General features: G+C 42.8%; 1 protein-coding gene across 2 annotated transcripts in view; it reads left to right on the top strand.

Annotated features, from left to right (window-relative positions):
- The window catches only part of LOC133460986 (cleavage and polyadenylation specificity factor subunit 1-like), an 81,533-nt gene that overhangs the window by 32,553 nt on the left and 34,412 nt on the right, over window positions 1-14,568 (top strand). For both annotated transcript variants that reach the window (XM_061741713.1, XM_061741714.1), the window contains exons 17-19: window positions 5,643-5,738; window positions 5,991-6,155; window positions 7,575-7,716. In XM_061741713.1, the coding sequence (XP_061597697.1) occupies window positions 5,643-5,738; window positions 5,991-6,155; window positions 7,575-7,716 (403 nt within the window). The remainder of the gene's footprint in view (window positions 1-5,642; window positions 5,739-5,990; window positions 6,156-7,574; window positions 7,717-14,568) is intronic.

Raw genomic sequence — 14,568 nt, forward strand, 5'->3', positions numbered from 1 at the left:
CTAGTGCACTACAGGTAAATCAGGGACTACATTCACTACAGGTAAATCAGGGACTAGTGCACTACAGGTAAATCAGGGACTAGTGCACTACAGGTAAATCAGGGACTACATTCACTACAGGTAAATCAGGGACTACATGCACTACAGGTAAATCAGGGACTATATTCACTACAGGTAAATCAGGGACTATATTCACTACAGGTAAATCAGGGACTACATTCACTACAGGTAAATCAGAGACTAGTGCATTACAGGTAAATCAGGGACTAGTGCACTACAGGTAAATCAGGAACTAGTGCACTACAGGTAAATCAGGGACTACATGCACTACAGGTAAATCAGGGACTACATGCACTACAGGTAAATCAGGGACTACATTCACTACAGGTAAATCAGGGACTATATTCACTACAGGTAAATCAGGGACTACATGCACTACAGTTAAATCAGTGACTATATTAACTACAGGTAAATCAGGGACTACATGCACTACAGGTAAATCAGGGACTACATGCACTACAGGTAAATCAGGGACTACATGCACTACAGGTAAATCAGGGACTAGTGCACTACAGGTAAATCAGGGACTATAATCACTACAGGTAAATCAGGGACTATATTCACTACAGGTAAATCAGGGACTAGTGCATTACAGGTAAATCAGGGACTAGTGCACTACAGGTAAATCAGGGACTATAATCACTACAGGTAAATCAGGGACTATATTAACTACAGGTAAATCAGGGACTATATTCACTACAGGTAAATCAGGGACTACATGCACTACGGGTAAATCAGGGACTATAATCACTACAGGTAAATCAGGGACTAGTGCACTACAGGTAAATCAGGGACTATAATCACTACAGGTAAATCAGGGACTACATTCACTACAGGTAAATCAGGGACTAGTGCACTACAGGTAAATCAGGGACTAGTGCACTACAGGTAAATCAGGGACTATATTCACTACAGGTAAATCAGGGACTACATGCACTACAGGTAAATCAGGGACTACATGCACTACAGGTAAATCAGGGACTAGTGCACTACAGGTAAATCAGGGACTACATGCACTACAGGTAAATCAGGGACTATATTCACTACAGGTAAATCAGGGACTATATTCACTACAGGTAAATCAGGATTATATTCACTACAGGTAGATCAGGGATTATATTCACTACAGGTAAATCAGGACTATATTCACTACAGGTAAATCAGGGACTAGTGCACTACAGGTAAATCAGGGACTACATGCACTACAGATAAATCAGGGACTAGTGCACTACAGGTAAATCAGGGACTACATGCACTACAGGTAAATCAGGGACTAGTGCACTACAGGTAAATCAGGGACTAGTGCACTACAGGTAAATCAGGGACTAGTGCACTACAGGTAAATCAGGGACTAGTGCACTACAGGTAAATCAGGGACTAGTGCACTACAGGTAAATCTGGGACTAGTTCACTACAGGTAAATCAGGACTACATTCACTACAGGTAAATCAGGACTATATTCACTACAGGTAAATCAGGGACTACATTCACTACAGGTAAATCAGGGACTACATGCACTACAGGTAAATCAGGGACTACATGCACTACAGGTAAATCTGGGACTAGTGCACTACAGGTAAATCAGGACTACATTCACTACAGGTAAATCAGGGACTACATTCACTACAGGTAAATCAGGACTATATTCACTACAGGTAAATCAGGGACTATATTCACTACAGGTAAATCAGGGACTACATGCACTACAGGTAAATCTGGGACTAGTGCACTACAGGTAAATCAGGGACTAGTGCACTACAGGTAAATCAGGACTACATTCACTACAGGTAAATCAGGGACTACATTCACTACAGGTAAATCAGGGACTACATTCACTACAGGTAAATCAGGGACTACATTCACTACAGGTAAATCAGGAACTATATTCACTACAGGTAAATCAGGGACTACATTCACTACAGGTAAATCAGGACTATATTCACTACAGGTAAATCAGGGACTACATACACTACAGGTAAATCAGGGACTACATACACTACAGGTAAATCAGGGACTAGTGCACTACAGGTAAATCAGGGACTACATGCACTACAGGTAAATCAGGGACTACATTCACTACAGGTAAATCAGGAACTATATTCACTACAGGTAAATCAGGATTATATTCACTACAGGTAAATCAGGACTATATTCACTACAGGTAAATCAGGACTATATTCACTACAGGTAGATCAGGGATTATATTAACTACAGGTAAATCAGGACTATATTCACTACAGGTAAATGTTGTTTCTGCACCAGACCTCCCCCTGCGCGGCGAGGCCCGTCTGCCGCAGGGCCGTCACGGTGCTACAGTAATGCTGGGTTTACCAGGGCTGTTCTGAGGTGGAGCCGCCTGTAAACACCCAGACACATGAAGGGGGTTACCTGGGGGGCCCGTCACCTGGGGGGCCCGTCACCTGGGGGGGCCTTCACCTGGGGGGCCCGTTACCTGGGGGGCCCGTTACCTGGGGGGCCCGTTACCTGGGGGGGCCGCCTGTAAACACCCAGACACATGAAGGGGTTACCTGGGGGGGCCGTTACCTGGGGGGGCCGTTACCTGGGGGGGCCATCACCTGGGGGGGCCGTCACCTGGGGGGGCCGTCACCTGGGGGGCCCGTTACCTGGGGGGCCCGTTACCTGGGGGGGCCGCCTGTAAACACCCAGACACATGAAGGGGTTACCTGGGGGTCCCGTTACCTGGGGGGCCCGTTACCTGGGGGCCCGTCACCTGGGGGGCCCGTCACCTGGGGGGCCCGTCACCTGGGGGGCCCGTTACCTGGGGGGGCCGTTACCTGGGGGGGCCGCCTGTAAACACCCAGACACATGAGGGGGGGGGGGGGGGTAACGATACCATGAGGAACATATGACTGGAAACAATGTATTTTATTTGAAAGACACAAAATATAAAAACAATGCTGTGCATTTGCCCTGTTGTTCCAGTTTGTAATGCTGTATAACTGTCCAGTTTCATACAAGTACAAATAATACACAAACTGAATAGTTTCTCTCATGTACCACTTGACTTCTTTCTTTTCCAGAAATTTAGAAATGTTGAGAAAAAATTCAAAATGCAGAGAAAAGTCGAAATTTCGTGAATAAAGTTGAAATTTTGAGAAAAAAGTCAAAATGTCAAAATAATGTTGAAGTACAATTTAGAATTTTTTCTCGCCATTTCAAATTTTTTCTCGACATTTCAAATTTTTCCTCATAATTGTACAACATTAACGTCAACATTTCGACTTTTTTCTTGATATTTTATATATATATATATTGTAATATTGATATATTAATTTAAGCGCTGGTTTCTCCAGAGATCCATCCGGCCTCAGGTCGTTTAGTGTCAGATATTTATTAATTTATAATTATTTATTAATTTAACCGCTGGTTTCTCCAGAGATCCATCCGGCCTCAGGTCGTTTAGTGTCAGATATTTATTAATTTATAATTGTATATTAATTTAACGCTGGTTTCTCCAGAGATCCATCCGGCCTCAGGTCGTTTAGTGTCAGATATTTATTAATTTATAATTGTATATTAATTTAACACTGGTTTCTCCAGAGATCCATCCGGCCTCAGGTCGTTTAGTGTCAGATATTTATTAATTTATAATTATTTATTAATTTAACACTGGTTTCTCCAGAGATCCATCCGGCCTCAGGTCGTTTAGTGTCAGATATTTATTAATTTATAATTATTTATTAATTTAAGCGCTGGTTTCTCCAGAGATCCATCCGGCCTCAGGTCGTTTAGTGTCACATATTTATTATTTATAATTATTTATTAATTTAACACTGGTTTCTCCAGAGATCCATCCGGCCTCAGGTCGTTTAGTGTCAGATATTTATTAATTTATAATTGTATATTAATTTAACACTGGTTTCTCCAGAGATCCATCCGGCCTCAGGTCGTTTAGTGTCAGATATTTATTAATTTATAATTATTTATTAATTTAACACTGGTTTCTCCAGAGATCCATCCGGCCTCAGGTCGTTTAGTGTCAGATATTTATTAATTTATAATTATTTATTAATTTAAGCGCTGGTTTCTCCAGAGATCCATCCGGCCTCAGGTCGTTTAGTGTCACATATTTATTATTTATTAATTTAAGCGCTGGTTTCTCCAGAGATCCATCCAGCCTCAGGTCGTCACGTCAGATATTTATTAATTTATAATTATTTATTAATTTAACACTGGTTTCTCCAGAGATCCATCCGGCCTCAGGTCGTTTAGTGTCAGATATTTATTAATTTATAATTATTTATTAATTTAACACTGGTTTCTCCAGAGATCCATCCGGCCTCAGGTCGTTTAGTGTCAGATATTTATTAATTTATAATTATTTATTAATTTAACACTGGTTTCTCCAGAGATCCATCCGGCCTCAGGTCGTTTAGTGTCAGATATTTATTAATTTATAATTATTTATTAATTTAACACTGGTTTCTCCAGAGATCCATCCGGCCTCAGGTCGTTTAGTGTCACATATTTATTAATTTATAATTATTTATTAATTTAACGCTGGTTTCTCCAGAGATCCATCCGGCCTCAGGTCGTTTAGTGTCAGATATTTATTAATGTATAATTATTTATTAATTTAAGCGCTGGTTTCTCCAGAGATCCATCCGGCCTCAGGTCGTTTAGTGTCACATATTTATTATTTATTAATTTAAGCGCTGGTTTCTCCAGAGATCCATGCGGCCTCAGGTCGTTTAGTGTCACATATTTATTAATTTATAATTATTTATTAATTTAAGCGCTGGTTTCTCCAGAGATCCATCCGGCCTCAGGTCGTCACGTCAGATATTTATTAATTTATAATTATTTATTAATTTAACACTGGTTTCTCCAGAGATCCATCCGGCCTCAGGTCGTTTAGTGTCAGATATTTATTAATTTATAATTATTTATTAATTTAACCGCTGGTTTCTCCAGAGATCCATCCGGCCTCAGGTCGTTTAGTGTCAGATATTTATTAATTTATAATTGTATATTAATTTAACGCTGGTTTCTCCAGAGATCCATCCGGCCTCAGGTCGTTTAGTGTCAGATATTTATTAATTTATAATTATTTATTAATTTAAGCGCTGGTTTCTCCAGAGATCCATCCGGCCTCAGGTCGTTTAGTGTCACATATTTATTATTTATTAATTTAAGCGCTGGTTTCTCCAGAGATCCATCCAGCCTCAGGTCGTTTAGTGTCACATATTTATTAATTTATAATTATTTATTAATTTAACCGCTGGTTTCTCCAGAGATCCATCCGGCCTCAGGTCGTCACGTCAGATATTTATTAATTTATAATTATTTATTAATTTAACACTGGTTTCTCCAGAGATCCATCCGGCCTCAGGTCGTTTAGTGTCACATATTTATTCATTTATAATTATTTATTAATTTAAGCGCTGGTTTCTCCAGAGATCCATCCGGCCTCAGGTCGTTTAGTGTCAGATATTTATTCATTTATAATTATTTATTAATTTAACACTGGTTTCTCCAGAGATCCATCCGGCCTCAGGTCGTTTAGTGTCAGATATTTATTAATTTATAATTATTTATTAATTTAACACTGGTTTCTCCAGAGATCCATCCGGCCTCAGGTCGTCACCACCTTCGAGCTGCCCGGCTGCCACGACATGTGGACGGTCGTCTGCAGCGACGCCCGCGAGGAGAAGAAGGTAAGAACTGTAGGGGGTTCTGGTCCGGGTTCTGGTCCGGGCTCTGGTCCGGGCTCTGGTCCGGGTTCTGGTCCGGGTTCTGGTCCGGGTTCTGGTCCGGGTTCTGGTCCGGGTTCTGGTCCGGGTTCTGGTCCGGGTCCTGGTCCGGGTTCTGGTCCGGGTCCTGGTCCGGGTTCTGGTCCGGGTTCTGGTCCGGGTCCTGGTCCGGGTTCTGGTCCGGGATCTGGTCTCACCAGGTCTCCCCCCCCCCAGGACGGTAAAGGGGACGACTCTGACGATGGAGGGAAGACGGAGACGGAGGAGGAGAAGGAGGCAGAGAAGGAGGAGAAGACGGAGAAGGAGAAGACGGATCCTCCGCTGGAGGACGACAACAAGAAACACGGATTCCTGATCCTGAGCAGGGACGACTCCACCATGGTGAGATACGGGGGGTCAAAGGTCAGGGGGGGTCAAAGGTCAGGGATTCCTGATCCTGAGCAGAGACGACTCCACCATGGTGAGATACGGGGGGTCAAAGGTCAGGGGGGGTCAGAGGTCAGGGATTCCTGATCCTGAGCAGAGACGACTCCACCATGGTGAGATACGGGGGGTCAAAGGTCAGGGAGGGGGGTCAGGGGTCAGGGGTCGGCCACATTATTGAGAGGAAAACACTCGCTCTTATCAATATTCAACTTATATCCCGAGAAGGAACCAAAAGTTTGTAAAATATCAAGAATCTTGTTAATACAGACAGTAGGATTAGAGATATAAAGCAACAGGTCATCCGCGTATAGTGAGACTCTGTGTTCTATCCCATTCCTATTGATACCAGAGAAGAGCGGTGAGCTCTTCAAAGCGATGGAAAGCGGTTCGATTGCAACAGCGAAAAGCATGGGCAACAAGGGGCAGCCCTGGCGGCAACCGCGTGTTAAAGGGAAGAACTCAGACCGAGCAGAGTTGGTAATTACACTTGCAGTAGGGGCACTGTAAAGCAATTTAATCCATGAAATATATTTTTGACCAAATCCGAATCTTGTAAGAACTGAAAATAAATAACCCCACTCTACGCGGTCAAAGGCCTTCTCTGCATCCATAGAGACCACCAATTCAGGATATTCTGTAACAGATTTTGACATTATTATGTTAAGTAAACGACGAATATTACAAGATAACTGCCGCCCGCTCTTTATAAAATTGAAATATTACCGTCTCCTTTTTCTGCTGGTTCTGATTCTGTCTGCCATTAATTTGCCGTGAATGGTGGAAATTTCTGGCTACAACCGTGAATATTTATACTAGGGATGCACCGATTGTTCGGTAACCGAAATTGTTCGGCCGCAAATGGCAAAAAAACACTTTTGGTGTTCGGTGGAATAAGTGGGAAAAAAACCAAACAATAACGGCGTTGTAAAATAAGGAAATAGACTGGCCGCTCCCGTAACGGTTGAACCACAAACATAAATCGTTGGCCAACCAAAAACTAACCACATAAGAATTTTACCAACATTCACCAGCAGGTGGAACCAAAACAACATAATGCTGGAAATTAAAACATGTTCAGTTTTTTATGTTCAATAAATATTTTCTACCTTGTAATTTTGTAAAAGATTTTTTTCTTTGAAAAGCCTAAATCAAATGTATTTGATTTATGCAATGGTGAAAAAATTGGAAAAATAAATGAAAAACTGCTGAAGAACCATGTTCGGTATTCGGCCAAGTGTTTATTATTATTTTCGCTTTCAGTTTCGGCCACAAATTTTCATTTCGGTGCATCACTACTTTACACATGTCTGTTAATATGTTTAACAAATAAAAGTGAATTAAATTGAATTGAATTAAATTGATTTCCCTCTGTAGATCCTCCAGACGGGGCAGGAGATCATGGAACTGGACACCAGCGGCTTCGCCACCCAAGGCCCCACCGTGTTTGCCGGGAACATCGGGGAGAACCAGTACATCGTCCAGGTGTCGCCCATGGGTCTCCGTCTGCTGGAGGGAGGTAGGAACACCTAGAAATATAAAACTAACATTAGGACTAAATATGGTTAGGGAGGGAGGTAGGAACACCTATAAATATAAACCAACATTAGACTAAATATGGTTAGGGAGGGAGGTAGGAACACCTAGAAATATAAATATAAACCAACATTAGGACTAAATATGGTTAGGGAGGGAGGTAGGAACACCAAGAAATATAAATATAAACCAACATTAAGACTAAATATGGTTAGGGAGGGAGGTAGGAACACCAAGAAATATAAAACCAACATTAGGACTAAATATGGTTAGGGAGGGAGGTAGGTTTTCGTGCGTTAGTTCTTGTGTGCGTTTTCGACATTTTGACTTTTTTCATCAAAATTTCAACTTTTTTCTCAAAATTTCAACTTTTTTCTCAAAATTTCAACTTTTTTCTCAAAATTTCACCTTTTTCTCAAGATTTCAACTTTTTTCTCAACTTTTTTCTCAAAATTTCAACATCTTTCTCAAAATTTCAACTTTTCTCTCAAAATTTCAACTTTTTTCTCAAAATTTCACCTTTTTCTCAAAATGTCATATTTTTCTCAAAATTTCATATTTTTTCTCAACTTTTTTCTCAAAATTTCAACTTTTTTCTCAAAATTTCAACTTTTTTCTCAAAATTTCAACTTTTTTCTCAAAATTTCAACTTTTTTCTCAAAATTTCAACTTCTTTCTCAGAATTTCAACTTTTCTCTTAAAATTTCAACTTTTTTCTCAACTTTTTTCTCAAAATTTAAACTTTTTGGAGACCGGAAGTGACCTGCAGATGCAATGGTCGGAGGACACTAGAGCTCCTACTAGCTATCCCTCAATTTTGATATTTAGTCAGGTTACACGTTTTGAAAATCTTATTTACTGAATTGATAAAGTTGTAGAAGATGTCGGGGAACAAGAAACTGGGCTGTTCGCCAGCCAAAACTCCTGCAGCAAAACGCAAACAGTCAGAGGACGGCGGCGTGGATGCTAACATTGCTAGCAGCGTGAGCGTGGCTATTGAGCTAGCGTTATCCAGACAACAAGATAACCTGGAAGCAGCGGTGACACGGGCTGTTCAGGGAGCTATCGACGGAATGAAAAACTCTGTAGAGAGCTTGGAGAGGAAAGTGGAAGCCCACATGGAAACTGTCAATGGACTGGTCGCGAAAGTGGATCGGGTACAAGCCGAGACGAGAGCCATGAAAAGGGAAGTGAGTAACAACACCGCCGATCTGGAAAAGTTGCAGCTGAAAGTTGCCTCGCTGGAGGACCAAGACCGGCGGAACAACGTGAGAATTATGGGGATTGCAACCGGCAGAGAGGGAGGGGATGCGATCGCTTTCCTACAAGAAATGCTGCCAAAGTGGATCCCCTCGCTTGGTGAAACCAAGATTCAAATAGAACGCGACCACAGAATCCGCAGCAACAAGAACAACGGCCAGGCTACCATGATATTCAAAGTGCTCAGGTATCAGGACCGCAACACCATCCTGCAAGGGGCTCGCGAGGTGAGGAAAAAAGCTCCCATACAGGACGCCGGGAGGACAATACGGTTCTATGCGGATTACAGCGCGTACACGAGCGAGAGGAGGAAGGCGTATGGAGAGGTGATGAAGGAGCTGTATGAGAGAGGCATCCCGGCTTTTCTACTCTACCCGGCCACCCTGAGGATGACTATCAACAATGAACAACGCACCTTCACTTCAGCGCGCGAGGCCGCACAGTTCCTGAGGAAGGATGCCGGGGAGGGACCGTCGTCGCGCCGCCGGCTGTTCACCGTCGGGTCGGGAGATGCGTCGCGACCGGAGGAGGATGACATGGAGCAGTCCGACACTGCGGACCAGCGCGGATGAGGTCGGGGTCGACCAGCTGCATCATTGGAGCACGGTTGTCTGCTATGACTCTCCGGGGGAAAACTTGACCCGTTTTGTTGTCTTGTGCCGGTGAGGTTCGCACTGAGAGCGCAGGTTCGGGTCGGAGAAGCTCGCGGCTGCAGGGGGCGTGGTCTGTTCGCACCGCCCCCCTACCTGTTGCAGGGTTGAGGTGGGGGAACTGTTTGCCAGAATGTTTATTTTATATTTTTATATCTTGTTATTCTAGGATGCCCTAGTTATGAAAATGTTTACTTATGGTTGTTGAAAAAATAATCTTAGAGGGGGTATTTATATTTACCAAATACTTTTTTGATTTATGGCTGGAATTGATGACAGAGGTCACGATATTCACAGATATGTGCCTATTTTTGTTTTTACCTGCACTTTATTTTTTACTATCTAATTATTTTGGACGAATAAGGGATCTCCGGCCAGGTGTATGTGTTACTGCTGTGTGTTAACCTGACGGGAGGGAGTTAACTGTTACAAGGGAGGGATGGATAGGAGTTTAGGAAGTCTTGCTGAGCTGCGTTATGCAGAAGTCACACGGATCGGAACCACTGTTCAGGGGGGTTTGGGGGGGCGGCAGAGGGAGGTGGGAGGATGGGTATCTCGGTTATGACTTTTACATCAGGGTTAAGCCTTTTATTGTCACATCTGGAGCAATAGCTACCCATTTTGATAATGGTTAAGCTAACTATTTTGAGCTATAATGTCCGGGGACTGAATGCAAAACTTAAAAGAGTGAAATGCTTAGACTTACTCCGTCGCAAGGATGTAGATGTAGCATTTATTCAAGAAACACACCTGAGGGTGGAGGATGTATCACGCTTTCAAAATAAGCAATATAAAGTTGTGGCTTCAGATTGTGGGAGTTCTAACTCTAGGGGGACAGTCATTTTGGCCAAAAGGAGCCTGACCTTAGAGGTGGAAAAGGTTAATAAAGGGACATCAGGCCGCATAGCATATTTATGTACATCCATATATGGAAAGAAAGTAGCCTTTGTATCAGTATACGCACCAGCAGTTTTTGACCCTCTCTTTTTTCCAGAACTTACCAAGGAGCTTCTGTCTTTATCAGACTATGAGCTGATTGTGGGAGGGGATATGAACGCAGTGTGCGACCTTAACTTAGATAGATCCACCTTGTCGGTTTCCCACACCCAGCGGGCAGCATCAGCTGCTCTCAACGCCATGATACAAAATATTAGCCTAGTTGATATGTGGCGCATTCAGAACCAGGGCATTAGAGACTATACATACTTTTCTGCGTATCATAAATCACATTCCAGAATCGACTACTTTCTGCTCTCTTCGAGTCTGAAAACGGGCGGAGATCACATACAGGTGCTGCCGGCGATACTATCTGACCATAACCCGTTGTTGATGACGATAGATCTTAGTCACAAACTCAATAGAACACCGAGATGGCGCTTTAATACAACGCTTCTGCAGGATGAGGTATTTGTAACACAATTTAGGAAAAGGATTACAGAATTCGTAGCCAATAATATAGGTTCAGTAGAGGATGCCTCATATATATGGATGGCCACCAAGGGGTGTATTAGGGACTTTACATCCTCTTATGCATCTCATCTCAAAAAAGAGAGGAGCCGCAGGATCTGCGAGTTAGAAAAGAAATGTCACATACTTGAGAAGCGGTTAAAGGGTAAATACGCTAAATCGACGGAAAAAGAACTGAGGGGAGTCAGGGTGGAGCTCAGTGATCTGTTGAGGAGGTGAGCGGAATTCATCATGCACAGAGTCAGGCAGAGCTATTATTTTAACGGAAGCAAACCAAGCAGGTTATTGGTGCTGAAGCTTAAACAAAGCGAATCCAGAGCATCAATCAATACCATCAAAACGGCTAATAATGAATTTACATCTGACCCAAAAGAGATAAATGTCGTGTTCCACTCTTTTTATAGGGAGCTGTACAAATCAACGAGTGATTTTGACTCAGAGAAATGTAGGCAATTTCTGAGCAGTCTGGATTTGCCCACGTTAGGGGAGCAGGAAGCAACAGATCTGGGTCGTCCCATATCCTTAAAGGAGCTGGAGACTGCGCTTAGGATGACAAATAAAGGGAAATCGCCAGGTCCAGACGGCATACCGCCAGAGCTCTTACTACACTTCTGGGATATTTTGGGACCTGTTTTGTTGGAGTCGATCCAATCAGCGGTTAAGAAAGGCTATTTCCCTACTCACACTAACGCCGCCCTGATTTCGCTAATCCCTAAAAAAGGGAAAGACAAAACTGACTGCTCCAATTACAGACCGATCTCGTTAATTGACTCAGACAAGAAGCTGTATTCTAAGGTACTGGCATTACGTTTGGAGAGGTACATGGACAGACTAATTCATCAAGGATCAGACTGGCTTCATGAAAGGGCGCTTAGCAGCGGACAATATCCGACGCCTAATACATGTAATTCATGAAACTCAACAATTACAGACTCCATGCGCGATACTGTCACTTGATGCCGAAAAAGCGTTTGACAGGCTCGTGTGGCAGTATCTGTGGGCGGTCCTGGAGAGATTTGGACTGGGGAGGGGTTTGTCGACATGATTCGTGTTTTATATGTTAACCCCAACGCCATGGTGTCCACGAACGGCTTACACTCGAGCCCCTTTCCCATTTTTCGTGGGACCCGACAGGGATGTGGCCTCTCGCCAAGTTTATTTATTCTCTCATTAGAACCGCTAGCCCAACATCTGAGGGAGAGCCAGGTCATTGCTCCTATTCGGATTAAAGCCTCGTCGCATACCATATCGGCTTTTGCTGACGATGTACTTATCTATTTATCAGACATCGAAAAGTCAATACCCTCTCTTTTAACCACTTTTGAAGAGTTCAGGATGTTATCCGGCTATAAGATCAATTGGACAAAGTCAGCTCTGATGCCCCTGAATGAACCAGCGAAATCGGTAGTTTTACCTTATGACATTCCCATCACAGCAGGGATCACGTATTTGGGCATCCAGATTCAGCCTTCACTGCATAATATTGTAAAAACAAATTATGAGAACATTTTTAAAGAAGTGGAACGTGATATAGCTATATGGACTAAATTACCAGCTTCACTGCAAACAAGGATTGCCTCTGTCAAAATGAACGTGTTGCCTCGTCTCAATTTTGTTAGCATGATGATTCCGCTCCCTCCTCCGGCGGGATATTGGAAGAAAGTTGACTCCCTGCTACGAAAATATATCTGGAATAGTGGGCATCCCAAAATTAAATTCTCCACCTTACAGCGATCAAAGCAGGAGGGTGGGCTGGCCTTCCCAAACTTTGAGGTACCATCAGGCATTTCAGCTACGCCCACTGAAGACATGGCTTGACCGCTCCTCCCAGGTAGCCTGGAGGGATGTAGAAGATGCACTGGTGTTTCCATACAAACTCGAAGGGATCTTATTCTCTGGATTATCTATCAACCAATGCATGTTACGCTTTGGGCCGGTTATTACAAATTCTATAAGAAATTTCAAGACGGTTGAGAAGAGTCTTGGGGGGAATTGGAAATGGCATCTGAACACTCCGCTGTGGGGGAACAAGAATATTGTCTCAGGGAATAAACCGTTTGAGTCAGCATCATGGTCCTCGAAGGGTGTGTATAATCTCTGAGATGTATTTGATCCAGAAGGTATGCTTAGCTTTCAGACACTGTGTTCTCGTTTTAATTTGCCAAGGACATCTCACTTTCTATACCTCCAACTACGGTCGGCTCTTCGCGCCTGTGGTGTGTTGACTAACTCTAAGCTGCAGACACACCCTGTGGTAGGCTGGCTACTCACAATGAACACTAGGGGTCTCGTATCAGTGATGTATTCACGACTTCAAACACTCACACAGAAGAAGCTACCCCTGGCTAAGGTATGGTCTAGAGACTTGGCTGTTGCGGAGGAGGACATAAACTGGGAAAATGTCTGGGGGAACACATTTCATGCGTCCAAGAACCCCAACCACCAGTTGATTCACTATAAGTTGTGTCAGAAGGCCTATCTGACACCACTTTTGAGATTTCATATGAAGTTGTCAACCAACCCGAACTGTGACTTGTGCTCCTTGAACACACCAGGAACATTTAAGCATATGGTATGGGACTGCCCGGAGGTTCATGGCTTTTGGAGGAAGGTAACAGTGACTTTATCTAATATAATTGACAAACCTGTACCTCTGGAGCCGACTCTCCTCTTGCTCAATGATGATTCACATTTGGGGCTGAATGAGAAACAACGCAAGGTTTGGCTGGCTGGCTTGACGGCCGCCAAAAAACTGATAGTACAACGCTGGCTGCCCCCTCACAAATTGTATGCTAGAAAATGGCTGGAATACTTTCTGGATGTGGTCATGCTAGAACTGTGTACAGCACGGGTGAACAAAGCCAAAACCTCTACACTGGACTCATGGAGGAGAGCCGCTTCGGCTATAACGAACCTGCTTAATTTAGAATAAAGGCACGTAGAAGAATTGTGAGACATTAGACCGAGAGGGGGGGGTGGGGGGATGCCGCCAGGGGGAGGGAGGGAGGGGTACGTTGAAAATGTTTGTATTTCTCAACCTTGTCATGTGAGATTATAATTTCAATAAAACAATTGTTCACAAAAAAAAATTTCTACTTTTTTCTCAAAATATCAAATTTTTTCTCAAAATTTCAACTTTTTTCTCAAAATTTCAACTTTTCTCTCAAAATTTCAACTTTTCTCTCAAAATTTCAACTTTTTTCTCAAAATTTCAACTTTTCTCTCTATTTAAAATTTTTTTCAACTTTTTTTCTCAAAATTTCAACTTTTTTAACGAAATAAACTTTAAATCAAAGCATTTTGTTTTTTTCTTATAAAGTCTAGAGATGGGGGTCATTGATATAAATATAAATATAAACCAACATTAGGACTAAATAAAAACCAACATTAGGACTAAATATTGTTAGGGAGGGAGGTAGGAATCCACCTGATTTAGATTAGTTTTTTATTCTGGAGGG

This window comes from Cololabis saira, chromosome 15, assembly GCF_033807715.1.
Source record: "Cololabis saira isolate AMF1-May2022 chromosome 15, fColSai1.1, whole genome shotgun sequence".
Classification (NCBI taxonomy): Eukaryota; Metazoa; Chordata; class Actinopteri; order Beloniformes; family Belonidae; genus Cololabis; species Cololabis saira.